Below are 19,572 nucleotides of genomic sequence, written 5' to 3' on the forward strand. Positions count from 1 at the left end.
GGTGTTATTCATTCCCTTTTCCCATCCAAGCTCCTTCCTATCCCAAGATAGTAATGACTTCTATGATAGCGGCTTGCTTGCTTTTCCTTACAGTTTTCCTTACCATCTTTGTGTGCGAACATGTACATTCTAGTTTGACTTGTTTTTGAGCTTTATACAAATGGAATTGTGCTAAGTATTCCTTTGTGTTTTGTTTCATGAGTCGACATCGTTTTTAAGATTTATCCTTGTTACTGCTTGTAGTTTGTTGTTTAGTGTTCCGTTGTAAGAGTGTACTGTAATTTACCTACTCTACTGTTGGTGAACATTAAGGTTGCTACAGTTTTTGGTAAATGTGAACTCCTGTGAATTTTCTTATACGCATACCCTGTGATAGTCTTTTAAAGTGAGCTAGTCAGTAAGGTAGTTCTGTTTTGTCTTAGTTATGCTATTAACATGAGTCTGTGGTATTAAATTGTTATTAAGTTCTTTTGGTCTAGAAAAACCAATTCTTTTATTTATTTATTTATGGTCACACCTGCGGCATATGGCAGTTCTCAGGCCAGGGGTTGAATCTAAGCCCCAGCTGCAACCTATGCTGCAGATGTGGCAACGTCTAATCCTTCAACCCACTGTACCAGGCTGGGGATGGAACCCGCAACTCTGCAGTGACCTGCGCCTCTGCTATCGGATTTTTTTAACCCTCTGTGCCTTGGCAGGACCTTCTAAAAAAGCCTCTTGAGAACAACTGTTTAACTCCGTCTTATGTTTCCAAGAGGAAGTGATATATGATACTTTCTCCTAAGGCCATTGTTTTATGCTCTTGGAAAAAAAAAGACAAGATTTCTTTACATATTAGTCTGGATTGGAGAAGTGAGGAGCTTGGGTTTGGATAGAGTGACTGGAGAGATTATTTGTTTTAAAGAACTGTTAAACAAATGACCTTACTATTTTGTGTGAAGTGAATTCCCAAAACATTTATTCATTAATTTTTATTATAAATAAACTACCTCAAAAATAACTCATAAAATTTTAGGTAGTTTTCTACCTCCATCTGTTAGTGAAACTCTTCTACTTCAAAGTGTCTAAACTTTTGGAAACCATTTCCTAAAAAGGAAACAAATTGACCTTTTGTGTAACCAGATTTCAGAATCCCACATAAGGTACTCTGGTATTTTTAATTATTCTATAAAAATATTCAGTAGACATTTGTTGAGCATATCTTGTATGTCTGGTATTGTGGTTAGCACTGATTATACTTTTAGCCCATGATCTTACCTCCTAATTCACTGAAAAATTAAAATCCTGCCAGGAAGGAACTTCTTCAAATTTCTACTCCTTATCTCCTAAATCTTCACCTGACCTTGCTTTTCAGTCTTGTCTGAAAAGACAGTGCATATCATTTACCTGAGTTTCCTTTTACTAGCTCAGTGGCCTTTCTCCATTAGGTAACATTAATCCATGTCTTAGGAATCTTTATTGTGTTACACTATAAGGATTCTTAACCTGGAGATAAGAACTTTGGGGAGTTCTTGAAACCCCTAAAAATATTTGTGAATACTTGCATTATCCTGAGGTAAGAACTCAGGGCTTTTGCTTAATTCTGAAAGAGGTACTTGATGTAAAGATAATTAATTCTAGTTGGCCCTTCAGCAGCCTTGGCTTTCTTCCAGCTTTTGCTCTAGCTGTCTTCTTCTCACAGTAATGCTTCCTAGAAGAAGTCTACGTTTTTCTGTTTCTTTTTCTTTACCGATTGTTTATTTATTGGTCCTCTTCCAACTTGCTTCTACTCCATTCCTACCATTGAAACCACTTTGTTTGAATCATTGAAATTCATTATTTGGAAAGTGGTTTATGGAGTACCATCTTTGTGCTCTGTACTTTTCTAGGCATTCGGGATTTAACAGTGACCAGACAAGGGCCTAGATCACTTGGAGCATACATTCTGGTAGGGGGTGACAGATAATGAACATATGAAGAAATAAGTGGTAAAATTTCAAATAGTATTACGTATGGATGACCTAATGGGATAGTAAGTAGGAGGGGCTACTTTAGGTAAGAGGTCAGGGAAAACCCTCTGCTATTTGAGCCAAAGAACTGAAGGTAAGATGGAGCCATTCGTGCAACAGCTGGGAGAGAGTGTGTTCCTGACAGAGGGAGCAAGGGAGGAGGCCTTGAAGTGGAATGTGACTGGCACAGTAGAGGAACAGAGAAAACTGATCAAATTGGTGTGAACAAAGAAGCCAGTAGGTCTGTTTAGGGTAGTGAAGGAAGGGACCAAATCACGGAGGCCTTTAAAAAGTTTGGCTTTTGGAGTTCCCATTGTGGCTCAGCGGTTAGCGAACGCAGCTAGAATCCTTGAGGATGTGGGTTTGATCCCTGGCTTCAGTGGGTTAAGGATCTGGCATTTCTGTGAGCTGTGGCCAGATCTGGCGTGGCTGTGGCTGTGGCCGGTGGCTACAGCTCCCATTAGACCCCAAGCCTGGGAACCTCCGTATGCTGAGTATGCAGCCCTAAAAAGACCCAAAAAAAAAAAAAAAGTTTGCCTTTTATTCTGATTGCAGTGGGAAGCCATTGGAGTGTTTTTGAGCAGGATCTCTGTGTTTTAAAGGGATTGTTTTGATTTCAGTTTGAAAACAGGTGGTAGAGAGCACCATAGAGGTAGAAAGACCAGTTAGGTGACTATTGCAGTAAACCATGTGGAGAGGATGGTGGCTTGAACCAATGATGTGATAATGAAAATGCTTTGGAGTTCCTGTTGGGATTCAGTAGATTAAGGACCCAATGTTGTCTCTATGAGGATGTGGGTTTGATCCCTGGTCTTGCTCAGTGGGTTAAGGATCCGGCATTACCACAAGCTCCATTGTAGGTTGCAGATGCGGCTCAGATCCAGCATTGCTGTGACTGTGATGTAGGCCGGCAGCTGCAGCTCCAATTTGACCCTGGCCCAGGAACTTCTATATGCCGCAGGTGTGGCTGTAAAAAGAAAAAAATGTGGATTATTTTGGGATATGTTTTGGAGGTAGACCCAAAAGGGCTTGTTGATGGATTTGATGAGGTTCAGAGAAAGGGACAAAGAAAGCTTCTTGGTTTTTAACCTTGGTCACTGTACAAGTGAGGAGGCAGGGTTGAGAGCAGGAATGCAGATGGGGGAATTAACATGTTACAGTTGTGATGGTCGTGGATGTCCAGGGAACACAGTATAACATGTTAAGTGCTCCAGTAGGGATATGTTCATAGCTCAAGGGGGACATGGGGGACATAAATCTTTTGGGGGGATATAGAAGTCAGGAATACTTGATCATGGTCCTTCTCTCTATATTGCCTTGCATCCATGTATGTGCATGCCTCTGATGCACTATTGCCCACTAATCAGGCTGTACAATAATTTCTGATTTATTTGTTCTAAATTTCCCTAGATTCATTGAGGGTTGAAATTGTAAGTTTTTATTTATTCTCCGTCTGTCTGTCTCCCAGATCTAATACTGGTTCACCCTTATCCTAGCTGTTTATAAATTCGTTTGCTAGGTGAATAAATGTGATTGTTACAGTCTGATAGTATGAACTGCAACAGTGATTGCAGTGATGGAAGGAAGGTATTTGAGAGGGATTTTAGTGAAACGATCAGTTGGAAATGATGGCCAATTAGTCAGTGAGCGGTATTAGTAATAATAGTAACTGTAAATTGTCTGTGTGTGTGTGTGTGTGTGTGTGTGTGTGTGTGTATGTTTATGTATCACTTATTATTTATTGCCAGGAACTATTGTAAGTGCTTTACATATGAAAACTCATTTAATCCTTACAACTCTTTGAGGCAAGTATTATCATCATCCCTATTTTTTTTTTTTTTTTTTTTTGTCTTTTTGCCTTTTCTAGGGCTGCTCCAGCAGCATATGGAGGTCCCAGGCTAGGGGTCTAATCTGAGCTGTAGCCACCGGCCTACACCAGAGCCACAGCAACGCAGGATCCGAGCCGCGTCTGCAACCTACACCACAGCTCACGGCAACGCCAGATCCTTAACCCACTGAGCAAGGCCAGGGACCGAACCCACAACCTCATTGTTCCTAGTCGGATTCTTAATCACTGCACCACGACAGGAACTCCATCATCATCCCTATTTTATAGCTGAGGAAGCCATGGCCAGAGAAGTGACTTGCCCACGATCATTTAGCTAAGAACCCACAGAACTGGCACTATGAACATAGGCAGTCTGATGCTGCAGGGCACACTCTCATTTGAGAGTGATTGTGGTTCTAGTTTGGGTGTTCATGATGAAAGTTTGCTGCTTACAAAGGACTATCCTTGCATTCTCTGCCATCTGTACAGGAATACAAGTTCCATTCAAAGTCCCATCAAAACATCATGGGAATGTGGAAGATATGCAGGTGGCCTGAGGTGGAGAAACTGGCGGGCCAGGCCTGGGCATTTCAGATGCACTGATTTCTCTCCCTTTTCATTGCCTTGTAAGCTAGTGTAGGGAATGCAGCAACTCTAATATGATGGCCCACTGTTGTCAGGTAGATTCTTGGTCTTTTTCTGCTTTTAATTTCTGGACTGGACTGATAGTTAACTTGACTGTTTAGTTTACCAAAAAGCAGAGGGAAGGTTCCATTTTATCTGCTTTAGTACACTGCTTCATTACCAGCCTCTCTAGGTTTGTATTGACACCTTCCTATTAAAAGAACGTGTGCAGGTTGGTGGGACTATAGAGAGCTCTAGGACATTGCTTATCCTTAGGATTCTAACAACTGTGTAAGGAAGACATAGCCAGAAAAAATAAATAGCTACATAAATTTCTGTGTAACCAATACATATGGATGTCTCAATGAAGAGCTGATCACTATTCAATGGAAAAGAGAGAGAAAACCTCCCGGAGAATATGGAATTCAAGCTCAGCCTTAGAAGTGTCTTTAGTGAGGATTTCCCATGTGGTCCAACAGGTTAGGGATCCAGTGTTGTCACTGCAGTGGCTCAGGTCACTGTAGCCAGTGGCTTGGGTTTAGTTCTTTGCCTGGGAACTTCCACATGCCATGGGTGTAGCAACAACAACAAAAAGAACAGTCTTTAGTTAAGTAGATAAAAGAGTGAGGTCAAGGCTCATGAACAAAAGAGAATATGTTTCTGAGTGTATCTATAAAGAAGGTGCAAAGTAGTGTGTCTTTAATAGAGGGGTTCTTGGGGGTGTCAAGTAGGAGATAAGTTTGAAAAAGTGGGAAGGGATCAAACAATGAAAAACTCTGAATGCTAGGCAGGTTTAGGTTTTAGATAAATAGTTTCCTCCTATTCCAGATGTAGCCTCTGTGCTAGCCAAATAGGGATTGCTGGACAGTTCTCATTGTGGCTCAGTGGTAACGAACACAACTAGTAACTATGGGGATGGGGGTTTGATCCCTAGCCTCACTCAATGGGTTGGGCATCTGGCATTGCTGCGAGCTGCTGTGTAGCTAGCAGATACTGCTCGGATCTCTCGAAGCTGTGGCTGTGCTTTGGGCTGGCAGCTGCAGCTCCAGTTTGACCTCTAGCCGGGGAAATTCCATATGCCGCAAGTACAGTCCTAAAAACAAAACAAAAAAAGAAGATTGTTGAGCAGCTTTTTAGAAATGCAGTGTTTCATTCCTACGATGAATAAGAATCTGCATTTTAACAAATGATTTGTATGTTCACTAAAATTTGGAAAGTGCTGCTGTAGTGAGGAGTCATTTGATTCTGTAATACTAAGTCAAATGTTTACAACTGGGAGCACAGTTTTCAACAGAAATTGTGTAAGAAATGTTAGGATGTTAGCCTAACTCATAAAGGCCTAAAATGATTCACAATTAGAGATACTGTGTGAGATCTAATGTTGAAGTTCTAGGAGAGGCAGTAACTGCTGGAATAGAGAACAGGGGAAAAAATTATGTCTTGTTTAGGAAAAAGGAAAATACACCTGTCAGACAGCTATAAGTGCTGGATTGCACAGGGTGTAATACAAGGTCGGTGGCTGGGGTATCCTGACCCTGTAATTTCCCAAGCACTAGATTTTGGAGAATAGCAGCTTGTAGCAAATTCTCTTTCCTAACGTAACTGCAGCCTTGATTCAGAGAAAGAACAAATTACTTTGCTAAATTATACAATCTCTAAGATAGATGGTCAAATAAAAACACAGTGCAGAGTAGTATGTATAGTATACTAAAGTGAAAAATCTTTTAACACTTGTTATTTTGCACATGTGCAAATATGTATGTAGAATTCCTAGAAATGGAATTATTTGTACAGAAGCTATGTGCATTTGTAATATTGCTAGATTTTACCCATTTGTTCTTCCTAAACATCAATTTACTCTGCTACTGGGGATATATAAGAATGCTAAGTTGTATATCCAGCTTTATGATCTTTGCCAGTGTGATGCTTAAAAAATGGTATCTCAGTGTTGTTTTGTTTCCCTCTAAATGGTGAGATTGAAGATCTTTAAATCTATTTAAAAGCCATTTCTGCAAAATATGCATATTCTTGGCCACAATTTTTTTTTTTTTTTTGGTCTTTTTAGGGCCGCACCCATGGCATATGGAGGTTCCCAGGCCAGGGGTCCAATCAGAACTGTAGCTGCTGGCCTACACTAGAGCTACAGCAATGCAGGATCCTAGCCACATCTGCGACCTACACCTCAGCTCACTGCAACGCTGGATTCTTAACCCACTGAGTGGGGCCAGGGATCGAACCTGAGTCCTCATGGATGCTGCTCAGGTTCGTTAACTGCTGGGCCACGACGGGAACTCCCCAATTTTTTTTATTAGGGTATTTCTTTTCCTTTTTTATTTATAGGAATTATTTACATATTAGAGAAGTTAGCCCTATATAATGTTGGTAGCAAGCCTTTTTGTTAATATATAAAAACAATAATAAACAGTTGGCTACTGTATTGGACTCCACAGCCCTGGAAGTAGACCACTTGATTTGCTGCTGACCCCTATTTGATAGGTTGAGTTATGTTTTTGTTTTGTTTTGTTTCCAGGACAGGATACGTCTTTTTTTGAAAAGCATCTTCAATATTGTAGTTTCACATTTGGACAAGACACAGAAAAGGTTTTATAATATACAGTTTTAAGAAAGTAAAGCTTTGATGAAATTCTGGTGGGACAAGGTTAAAAACAATTTTTTTTAGAGTTTAAAAATAGTTTATTGTTAGGGAAAAAAAAATTTTGGTTTCATTATGCAGTCTCACAAACGTTTTCAGCAAATTAACCTATACAAATCAAATCAAACTTATATCTGTCCATTTTTCCAAAGAAGTTGCACAAATTGCCAATAAACACATATGCACAAAAGATGCTCAAAGTCATTAGCCCACAGGGAAATGCAAAGTAGAATCACAATGAGACACCATTTCACACCTGCTAGTTATAATTTAAGAGGTAATAACAAGCATTGGTGAAGATATGGAAGAATTGGAACCCTCCATACACTGCTGGTGGGAATATAAAATGGGGCAGCCTCCTTGGGGAACAATGTGGCAGTTCCTTTAAAAGTTAAACATAGAGGGGTTCCTGTTGTGGCGGAGCAGAAACGAATCCAGCTAGTATGACACAGGTTCAGTCCCTGGCCTCATTCAGTGAGTCTGGGTTCCAGCGTTTGCGAGTTACGTAGGTTGCAGATGCGGCTCAGATCCTGAGTTGCTGTGGCATAGGACAGCAGCTGCAGTTCTGATTCGACTGCCAGCCTGGGAACTTCGGTATGCCATAGGTGCAGCTCTTAGAAACAGTTTTTTAATAGAATGTTGATTTTTAAAATTTTGATTGCTGTCAGAAATCACAAAGGCTATTTCATACCTGAGTGATTCTATTACTCTCATTTGTTCCACTAGGTTACCACCAAAGAACATGATTTTGGTCTAGGGGCTCCAGTTTCTGAAGCTGAAAAATACCAGAATATTCTCCAGCTAAAACAAGAAGTGAGAAATCAAGATAAATTCATCTCTACGCTGAAATTACAGGTTACATTTAATTTATGTACATCTTTCTCTAAATTAATTTGGGCTGGGGGCCTATATTAAAGTAATAGAGAATAAATAGTAATTCAATGCTCATTTCAATCTTATGGGTCTAAAATCATTGCATTTTTATCCTAACCATTTTGACACACATAGATTCAGAGTTAGTGAATACAACCTTTGTGACATGTGTTGTATCAGGTGCTTTCAAGTATATAATGTTACATAATCATCCCAGCCTTGCAAAATGGTCATGTTATTCCCATTTTACTGACATGGGAGCCAAAGTTCTGAGAGGTTAAAGAATTATGATATTTGGAGCTCCCATTTTGGCTCAGTGGAAATGAACCCAACTAGTATTCATGAGGATGCAGGTTCGATCTCTGGCCTTGCTCAGTGGGTCAGGGAAATGACATTGCCATGAGCTGTGGTGTAGGTCACAGACACGACTCAGATCCTGCCTTGCAGTGGCTGTGGCGTAGGCCAACAACTGTAGCTCCAATTTGACCCCTAGCCTGGGAACTTCCATATGCCACGGGTGCAGCCCTAAAAAAAAAAAAAAAAAAAAGTATCATGATATTTGACTAATAAGTGACAGACCTAGGATTTCTCTGAACTCCCAAACTAGCTAGAATTTGAATCCAGTTCTCTGAGCTCCCAAGTTCAGTATTGTTTCTCTTCTCCTGATGTCTGACCTGTGGTATAACTATTAGTAAAGTCTATTAAAAGAAACATCCTCTTCTAAGAAAATGGAGTAAAGTTTTTTTCCCCCCTGAATATTATGTACAAACATAAGAACACTCTGAAAGGTGGGAAGTGGGAAGACTGGTTGGGAACCTCAGCAAACAATGAATGATGTGTTAGAGTGACCCTGAATTTTCTTTCGGCTCCATATGTCCCAGGCAGAGCATTGAAAAAACTGTCACTCAGAAACAGTGGGTGCAGATAAAAAGAGGCTTCAGAAAAGCCATCCCTCTCTAGCCGAAGGAATAGGAAAGAGGCAGCCTAGCAAGGAAGACTATTTTTAGACAAGAACTGCCTGCTCTAAGCAAATACCATAGGAAAAACTATAGTCCCATTCTTGCCAGCAAAGGCTGAGTAATGAGCCTAGACTTAGACTCTTGCCGTGGAGCCCCATCCTTGCCTCTTTGCCCTCGCCTCACCCTAAAAGGCCCCATCTTGCCAGGGTGATATCAAAGAAGAAAGTTGAGTGGGGAAACAAGACTTTTGTGTACAACAGACAGTGAGGAAAGTCCTTAATCCCACAGTGTCATTGGAGACCACATGGGGAGCCTGGAAGTCCACCGCCACATGGTGGTAAGAGGTGCCCCCTTTTCTCTTTGTTGGTCTGATAATCAGAGGAGACCTAATGCAGAGTCAGAACCTTTACCACCCTCCAGCAGTAACAAGTGCACCCACCCACTGTGGCAGTGGAGGATATAGGGGAGCAGTAATAAGGTGCCTTTGTTTTCCTACCTCTGGTGGCATCAGTACAGGCCGAGAGTGGACCCTGAATTCCCATCCTGGACTAGCAGTAACAAGGAGCCTCACCCTCCCCAAGTGTCAACGGAGGCCTAGTGGAGAAAAAACTTCTACTCCCATCCAGCAGTGACAAGGCAGAGTTCCCCTTTTCTTGCTAGAGCAGTGTCACAGGAGGCCTGATGAAAGACAAGAGCTAGTTTCTTAGGATATTAGAGCTCAATTTTTAAAAATTACTCCTTATCCTGAGAATCAGGAAGATCTCAACCTCAATGAGAAAAGACCGTCAAGAGATGCCAACAGAGATGGATCAGATATGACAATTATCTGACAAGGATTTTAAATTAGCCATCATATAAAAACTTTAACAAGCAATTTTGTGCATGCTTGGAACAAACCAAAAAAAAGAAAGAAGGAAAAATCTCATCAAAGAAATAAAAGATATAAAGTGGAGCCAGGAGTGCCTGTTGTGGCTCAGCGGAAACGAATCTGACTAGCATCTGTGAGGACGAAGGTTCAGTCCCTGGCCTCACTCAGTGGGTTAAGGATCTGGGTGTAGGTCGCAGATGCAGCTCGGATCGTGCGTTGCTATCACTGTGGTGTAGGCCAGTGGCTACAGCTCCGATTTGACTCCTAGCCTGGGACTCTCCAAATGCCTCGGGTGCAGCCCTAAAAAGATTAAAAGATAAAGTGGAGCCAAATGGAATTTCAGTAGCAAAGATATTCTTCAGTAGGTGAATAGATAAACTGTGGTACATAATAGAATATTATTCACTGATAAAAACAGATAAGCTGGAGTTCCCATCATGGCGCAGCAGAAGTGAATCCTACTAATAATCATGAGGTTGCGGATTTGATTCCTGGCCTCGATCAGTGGGTTAAGGATTCAGTGTTGCTGTGAGCTGTGGTGTAGGTCATAGAGGCGGCTCCAATCTGACGTTGCTATGGCTATGGCATAGGCTGGCAGCTATAGCTCCAATTCAGCCCCTAGCCTGGGAACCTCCGCATGCTGCAGGTGTGGGCCTAAAAAAAAGCAAACAAAACAAAACAAAACAACCAAGTGAGCTATCAAGCCATAAAAAGACATGAAAAAACCTTAAAAGCATATTTCTAGGTGAAAAAAGCCAATCTGAAAAGGTTACATACTCTATGATTTCAGCTGTACGACCCTCTGGGGAAAGACCAAACATAGAGACATGAGAAGATTATTTGTTGCCAAGAACATGCAGGGAGGGGTGAATGGAGCATGGGAGATTTTTAGAGCATCTATTCTATATGATACAGTAATGATGGATACGTGTCATTGTACATTTGTAGAAATCCGTGGAGTCTACAACCCAAAGAGTGAACCCTAGTGTAAACTGTGAGCTTTAATTAGTAATAATGTGTAATGCTGGTTCATCAGTTTTAATGAATATAACCCACTAAAACAGGATGTAAATAAGGGGTGTGTAGGAGCTCTCTGTATTTCCTGGTCAGTTTTTTTGTAAACCTAAAACTGTTCTTAAAAAAAATAGAGTCTATTAAAAAAATACATGGGATAAAATATTTCCAAATTATTTAAGGAATTAGTATCTAGAATATATAAAGAACTGCAACTCAACAACAAAAAAAATAAAACAATCCAATTCAGAAATGATGAAAAGACTTGAATATATGTTCCTTCAAAGAAGATATATATATATATATTTTTTTATATGCTTAAGATATGAAAAGATGCTCAACGTCACTAACTATTAAGGAAATGCAAGTGAAAACCACAGTTAGATAGCATTTTACACCTATTAGGATGTCTGTTACCAAAAACCCAGAAAGTAACAAGTGTTGGTGAGGATGTGGAAAATCTGGAGCTCTTGTGCATTGCTAATGGAAATGTAAAATGGTTTAGCCATGGTAGAAAAAATTTTGACAATTCCTCAAAAAGTTAAATATAGAATTCTGTGTGATCCAGCTATTCTACTTCTAGGTATATTCCCCAAAGATTAAAAACAGGGACCCAAAAAGATGCTTTTACAGCAGTGTTTATAACAGGGTTATTCACTATAGCCAAAAGATGGAAACAATCCAGATGTCCATCAACAGAAGAATGGATAAACCAAATGGGGTATGTACAAATAATGGAACGTTATTCAGCCTTAAAAAAGAATGAAAGTCTGGTACAGGAGTATAAGATGGAAACAGTATGCTCATCAAAATAAGCCATGCATGTAAAGACAAATATTGTATGATTCCATTTATATGAGGTAGGCAAATTCATAGATAATTATTTAATGAGTGCACAGTTTCTGTTTGTGATGATGAAGTAGTCTTGGAAATGGATATGGGATGATTGCACAATATTGTGCATGTATTTAATGCTACTGAATTTTTAAACTAAAAAATGGTTGGAATGGGGAGTTCCCATTGTGGCTTAGTGGAAATGAACCTGACTAGTATCCATAAGGATGTGGCTTCGATCCCTGGCCCTGCTTAGTAGGTTAAGGATCTGGCATTGCTGTGAGCTGTGGTGTAGGTTGTAGACACAGTTCAGATCCCAAGTTGCTGTGGCTGTGGCATAGGCTGACAGCTGCAGTTCCGATTTGACCCCTAGACTGGGAACCTCCATATGGTGCACCTGCTGCCCCCCTCCCAAAAAAGGTTGGAATGGTAAATATAATTTATGACATTTTACCACAGTAATTTTTAAAAAAAAATACAGTAACTGAAGTTAAAAAGTCAGTGTTCTCAAACAAAAACATGGAAAGGAGGAGAGAAGAATGAATCAGTGACCATGAGAATAGAAATATAGAAATTACCTAATCTGTACAGTAGAGAGAGAAAACAGAATGAAAAAATGTGAACAAAGGCTCAGGGGCAAGTGGACTATAACCAAAGATCTATGTTTGGATCATTGGAGTCTTAGAGAGAGGGTAGAAGGTGGAGTTGAAGAACAAAACAGAAAAATCAGGAAACAGAGAAAACAAAAAAGACCAACTTGAGTCTTAACATAAAAGTAATTACATTAAATACATATAGTTAAAATATGTCAATCAACGGACAGAAATTGGAAGAGTGGACTTTAAAAAAGGACCTAGCTTCTGGAATTCCCACTGTGGCTCAGGGGAAATGAATCTGACCAGCATTCATGAGGACGCAGGTTCAATCCCTGGCCTTTCTCGGTGGGCTAAGGATCTGACGTTGCTGTGGTGTAGGCCAGCAACTACAGCTCCAACTCCATCCCTAGGCCTGGGACCCTCCATATGCTGTGCAGCCCTAAAAAGACAAAAGATAAAAAAATGACCTAGCTTTATGTGGTCAATAAGAAATTCACTTCAAATGTAATGATATAGCTAGGTTGAAAGGCTGAAAGGCATTCAGACCCAAATGAAGAAATAAAACTGCCCATTTTCAGACAACATGATCTACTTCCTAGAAACTCTCATAAAATCTATAATGTAGAAGCTAGACTAATGATTTCAACAAGGTCAGAATACCAGATAAACACTTGAATTTAATTTTTTGCATATTATCAGTTAACATGTGGAAATAAAAATTATAGTATATGTGCTACCAAAGCAAGCACTGGAAATCAAAATTATAAATGCAATACCATTTACAATCACTCAAATAGAAAGTGGAATCCTTAGATGTAAATCTAACAAAATAAGTATGCACTTACTTATGTTCTGAAAACTACAAAATACTAATAGGAGAAATGAAAGATCTAAACAAGTGGAGAGACATACCATGTTCATGAATGGAAACTTAAACATAGTAAAGATGTCATTTCTCTCCAAGTCAGTATGCAAGTTTAACACAATTCCCATCAGAATCCCAGCAAAAAAGGAGTTCCTGCTGTGGTGCAGTGGGTTAAAGATCCAGCCTTGCTGCAGCTGTGGTGTAGGTCACAGCTCTGGCTTAGAATTTGATCCCTGGCCCTGGAACTTCCATATGCTACAAGTACAGCCAAAAAAGAAAATGAAAAAATAAAATAAAAAGAATCTCAGCAAAAAACAATTTTGAAAAAGAACAAGTGGAAAGAGTCATTTTCCTTGATATAAAAACTTAATAGATTGCTACAGTAATTAAGACTGTATGGAATTGCTAGAGGGATGGACAGGGGTCAATGATATGGAATAGAGAATCCAGAAGTAGGCTTAACCAAGGAGAGCCAAATGATTTTTGACAGAAGTGCAAATGCAGTCTGGTGAAGAAAGATAGTCCTTTTCAACAAAAGGTGCTGGAGCAGTTGGATATCTTTTAGGGAAAAAAATGAGCCTAGACCTAAACTTCACATCTTAAACAAATATTAATTTACAGTGGGTTATAGATTTAAATATAAAATGGAATTCTATTAAACTTTAAAAGGTAACATGAGTGAAAATCTTCAGGACCTTGGGCTGTGAAGAGTTCTTAGACGTGAAACCAAAAGCATGATTCATAGAAGAAAAAATTGATAATTTGGATTTCATCAAGATTTAAGTCTTTTGCTCTGTGAAAGGTCCCCCCATGGAGACCCCGTCAACAGGATGAAAAGATAAGCTGTAACCCTTGTTTCTTTTGGAGGAACCATAATCTAGAACACATGGAGAACTCCCAAAACTCAACAGCAAAAAAGCAAATGATCCAATTAGAAAATGAGCAAAAGACATGAGATATTTCACAGAAAGATATATTGTTGACAAATAAATACATAAAAGATGTTCATTCTTTCTAAACAACAGGGAAATGCGAATTAAGACCACAATGAGATAACCAGGCACAGTGTTAAGAGCAGTTAGAAAAGAATGACAATACAAAATGCTGGCAAGAGTGAGGAGAAACCGGATCATTTATACACTCTTGGTGGGAATGGGGAATGGTACAGCTACTCTGGAAAATAGTTCTAAAAAACAAAACATACATTTACAACCCAGCAGCTGCACTCTTGGAAATTTACTCTAGAGAAATAAAAATTATGTCCACTCGGAACCATGTATACAGTTGTTCATAGCTGTTTTATTATGACCCCAAAGTGGAAACATCTAAAACTTCCCTTCATTGGTGAATGATTAAACAAACCATGATAATCCATACCGTGAAATACTATTCAACAATTAAAAAGGAATGAACTATTGATCCATATAACAACTGAGATGTCAAGGGCACTGTGCTAAGTATAAAAGCCGATGTCAACCAATTACATACTGTGCTCTTTAGCATGTGACTCTATTTATATAACATTCTCAAAATGACAAAATTATAGAAATTAGTGGTGGTGAGAGTTAAATGCGAGGGGGAGAGTCTGACTGTAAATAAGTAACTGAGGGAGGGCCATCCTGTGGTGATGGGGTAGTTCTATGTCTTATTAAAGTGATAGTTACAGCAATTTACATAGGTAATAAAATGGTACAGAACAGTAGACACACGTTGTGCTAATGTCAGATCTCTGGGTTTGGTATTGTACTGTGGTTATTTAAGATGTAACTGTTAGGGAAAACTGGGTTAAACACGCTTGAAACGCTGTGCTACATTTACAACTTACTGTGAACCTTTATTTCAAAAGTTTTTAAAAATAAAAGCTACTTTTTGAGTACCTATTGTCTGCCAGAAATTGTCCTTGAAGTTTTATCTAACTATATCCTGCAAATTGTAGGTATTTTCTCCCTTTAACAGATGAGACTCAAGAGACTTCCATTTATTTTTTTCTGAAGCCAAATACATCTCTTAGGATTGAGTAAATATGGTAAATTGACCAAGATTAACTAACTGGTGAAAAACTGCAGCAGAATTTAAACCTGTCTCTTCAGTCCAGAGGCCACATGCTTCCTAATTTCCTACTCTAAAGTATTTGTGTCTTAGAATTCAGTAGAAGTAGGACTTGATGTTGATTTAGGGGAATGTTTATTTATTTATAATGTATTTGTTTTATTCATTTAATGATAATTTGATCATCATGTGCTAGATGTATAAATCAATGAAACAGAAATAAGAGGTATGTTAATGTAGAAATTAGAGACATGATCCCTTTAAAGTTGCTTATAATTTAGTGCAAAGCACAGGGAAGTAAACAAATGATTATAATACATCTTATAAAATAGTAAGAGAAAAATATGGAAAAAAGTTTTATGGGCTCTCCTGGAGGAGAAGCATGTAACCTCTCATGGTGCAGTGGAAAGTTAGCAAACATTTTTTTTTTCTTTTTTTTTTTAGGACCACACCCACGGCATGTGGAACTTCCCAGGCTAGGGGTTGAATTGGAGCTACAGCTGCCAGCCTACCCCCAGCCGCAGGATCCGAGCCATGTCTGCAACCTACACCACAGCTCACGGCAACGCTGGATCCCCACCCACTGAGCAAGGCCAGGGATCGAACCCACATCCGCATGGATACTAGTTGGATTTGTTTCCACTGTGCCACAACACCCAGCAAACATTTTTAGCGTGCTCTTATTGCTTGGAGACATTGTACTGTTGAAGCCTTGAACAAAGGCAAAAAGACTTATGGATAGATACATTGAAAGGTATTTGTTTACCCCACATCCTATAGTTTAAAAAATACTGGTAATGAAAATAGGTAATAAGAGTGGGGGAAAGTGAAGAAACTTTGTGAAAGTGTGGGATGAGAATAGCAAACAGGAAATCATTGCACAGGATTTCCGTACTAGTGGTTGAGGTGGGCTGCAGATTCCATTAAAATTCCTAGAGCAAAGGCAACATGGAAATTTTAAATAACATGCAACCCAAAAGATAAAAACAAACCAGGTATGCGGAAGAAGTACATGCGTTCTTGAAACCGAGACCTGAGAAAGTTTTCCCTGAAGAGTCTTATAAAGAGGGTTCTGTGACATAGGATATAATATTTTCAATAAATTCCCTAACAACAGGTTTTAAATTGAGTTTAGTGAGGTTGTTTCTTAGGCTTGTCTGGAGCTTAGGTGTATATTGGAGATGGTGCAAAGGGCTGGACAGGGCAGTAGGCTTGGGATCAATGCCAATCATAAATGGCATTTTTTTTCCATCTTATTCTCAGTGTAGTGAAGCACCACAAGGTTATAGGAATTATCTCAAATGTGCATTTTCAAAGAATTTCTAGCTGTAGAGTGGAGAAGGCCAAAAAAGAGAATAGGAGGTATTGCTGAAATTCAGCCTACTTGAAATAAAAGATGAACTAAAGAAATAAATGCATTTATAGTTTTCCTTTTTGCTTTTTAAAAAAAAAGTCAAGTTTTTTTCTTGTTTCCTGGATTTGACAGTTTAAATTCTTTACCTATAACTCTCACAAGTTAGTGTGCCTTGCAAAATACCAAAGTGAGAGTTGGATTAAAATAATGGCTTTTATGGAGTTCCCGTTGTGGTGCAGTGGAAAGGAATCCAACTAGTATCCATTAGGACACAGTTTTGATCCCTGGCCTGCGCATTGGGTTAAGGAGCTGTGGGTAGGTTGCAGACACAGTTCGGATCCTGCTCTGCTGTGGCTGTGGCGTAGACTGATGGCTACAGCTCTGATTTGACCCCTACCCTGGGAACTTCCATATGCCACAGGTGTGGCCCTAAAAAGAGAAAAAAAAAGGCTTTTATCATGCTTCTTGGTGTCTAGTTCATAAAGGTCATTGTGGCTATTCCTTTATATAGTGACAAGTAATAGAAAAGTTTAGGATATTTCCTTTATATAGTGACAAGTAATAGAAAAGTTTTTTTTCATTTTATTATTTTAATTTTAATTTTATTTTATTTATTTATTTTTTTGTCTTTTTGCCATTTCTTGGGCCGCTCCCAAGGCATATGGAAGTTCCCAGGCTAGGGGTCCAATCAGAGCTGTAGCCGCCGGCCTACACCACAGCCACTGCAACTCGGGATCCGAGCTGCGTCTGCAGCGTACACCACAGCTCACAGCGACGCCGGATCCTTAACCCACAGATCAAGGCCAGGGATCCAACCCGCAACCTCATGGTTCCTAGTCGGATTCGTTAACCACTGAGCCACAAACGGGAACTCCAGAAAAGTTTTTAAAGAAAACTGTTGATTTTGATAGTTTGGAAAGAGCTATCTCTATATTTATTTGAAAAGGGCATGATTGCAGTAAGAATAATGTTAGAACTAAGGATAAGTTTAGATAAGGGATCTACTGTTTTTATTTATCTTAATCCAAGCCACAGCTGTGACTACATCACAGCTGCAGCAGTGCTGGATCCTATTACCCACTGCACTGGGCCAGGGATCAAACCTGCACCTCTGCAGCAACTAGAGCTGCCTCAGTTGGATTCTTAACCCACTGTGCCTCAGTGGGAACTTTGAATTTAGCAATTTTAGATGCACCTTTAAGACTGGGCTTTTTTTTTCTTCTTTTTACATCTTGCATGGGGTACCAATACAGTGCCTTGAATGTAGTAGCTGCTCAATAAATATTTGTTAAATATACAGTGAGAGACAAATCCTATGGAAAAGGCGCTTTGTGGTATCACTTTATCTCAGATATATCTCTTATGGCACTTAACATACTGTATGTGTATTTTCTCAAGTAGACAATACATTGTCTGAGGGCAGATATGTTACCTATCTTTGTATCTTGAATTTCATGTAGTTCTTGAAATTGTTCTATGGGTCTAACATATTTTTCTTCCTTTAAAGGCATTTGGATACCTTCGTGATAAAAAAAAAGGGGCCCTTTTCTTCATCCATTGATGGTTTGATAGTGGGCTGGGAAAGAAGGCTGTGGTCCTCCACATTAGTCAGCAAATACTTGATTGATTTGGTATTTAGCTTAGTCAAGTAAGTTACTGATATGTTCAAAAGGACTTTTCTAAAGAGTTAACATATTTTGATAACAGTAACTAGAAATGTAATTCTAAAAAATGCCTAAATGATGATATTATTAAAATTAAATAATTTTAAGACTGGTTTCTTTTCTGCAGATATTTTGCAAGTTTTTCTAATAGTTTTATTAAAAATGAGCACTAGGGTTTTTTTGTTATTAAGTTGTAAATTGTCTTGAGAGATACAGCTATAAACCTTTAAATTTTCATTTAATATATTTTTTCAAATAGGTAGTACAGTCACATGGTAAAAAATTTAGAAAGTAAGAAAAGATAAATAGTTGTCTCCTTGCCAAAGAAGCAAACTTCCCTTCCTGATTCCACTCACTTAATTGTTCTGAGGTGGGAGCTAAGGAAATGTTTTAATGTGATCATTTTCTTTCTGATTATAACAGATTGAAGATCTCAAGCAGACAAATCATGTCTTGGAAGAATATGTTAGGAAACTCTTGGATAGTAAGGAAGTGGTAAGCAGTCAAGTAAATGATTTAACCAGCTACAATGAGCATCTTTGTCAAGAATTGATTAAAATTGACCAACTAGCAGAGCAACTAGAAAAAGAGAAAAAATTTGTGGTGGATACTGCTGACAAGGAACTTGAAGAAGCAAAGGTATTAGATTTATCACTGATGAGGTTTTTTAATTGAGGTATAATTGATATACAACTTTATATTAGTTTCAGGGGTACAACCTAATGATTCAATACTTGTATATATAGCAAAATGATCACCACAGTAAGTCTAATTAACATCCAACTACTGATCAGGATTTTTGTTCTGCTTTAACCATCATACAATTATTAATGCAATGGAAAAGGTGACATTCTCAGTTACACAGTTGAAAGCCTTTTAGATTTGACACTGTAATTAAGTGTCAAATTTAATTTGACACTGTAATTAAGTGTCTCTTATAGGGACATTTTATTTCACTTTAAAATTTTGTTCAAAAAATTTCCTTAGTTAAAAAAAGTTTCCAAAGTAATATGTAGTTATAGTCAAAACTTAAAGCAACAGGAATGTTCTGAATATAGAACATTTCTCTTTTTCCTGAGTCCTTTTTTCCTCTGCAGAGGTCTCTGCCAACAAATAGATATGTATATTTCCATTCTTCTTTTCTGTTTACACACGCATGCACACTTTATTTTACACTTTAAGAAAAGGTATTTTTTGTATTTTTTAAACAAAAGTTTTAAATTTCTGTGTTGTCAAATTTATCAATCTTTACTGACTTCTCAGTTTTGATCTTTTTTTTTTTTTAAGTCCTATCCCTTTTTAAAAAAACTTAAATAGGAGTTTCCTTGTGGTGCAGCAGGTTAAGGATCCATCATTGTCACTGTGGTGGCTCAGGTGACTTTATATATATATATATATATAAA

General features: G+C 38.6%; 1 protein-coding gene across 31 annotated transcripts in view; it reads left to right on the forward strand.

Annotated features, from left to right (window-relative positions):
- The window catches only part of TSGA10 (testis specific 10), a 140,568-nt gene that overhangs the window by 18,983 nt on the left and 102,013 nt on the right, over positions 1 to 19,572 (forward strand). For 13 of the 31 annotated variants that reach the window (XM_085018604.1, XM_085018624.1, XM_085018606.1 and 10 more), the window contains 2 exons: positions 7,820 to 7,948; positions 18,593 to 18,808. Coding sequence is in view for 7 of the 31 variants with exons in the window: in XM_021087198.2 (XP_020942857.1) it covers positions 7,820 to 7,948; positions 18,593 to 18,808 (345 nt within the window). In the remaining 24 variants the exon portion in view is untranslated. Of the gene's footprint in view, positions 1 to 7,819; positions 7,949 to 18,012; positions 18,154 to 18,592; positions 18,809 to 19,572 lie in introns of all 31 variants that reach the window. The other 18 variants (XM_085018615.1, XM_085018616.1, XM_021087200.2 and 15 more) reach the window with 3 other exon arrangements.

This window comes from Sus scrofa, chromosome 3 (assembly GCF_054392235.1).
Source record: "Sus scrofa isolate SSC_HxYL_T2T_F1_AM1 chromosome 3, Sscrofa_HxYL_maternal_Yorkshire_Landrace_v2.0, whole genome shotgun sequence".
Lineage (NCBI taxonomy): Eukaryota > Metazoa > Chordata > Mammalia > Artiodactyla > Suidae > Sus > Sus scrofa.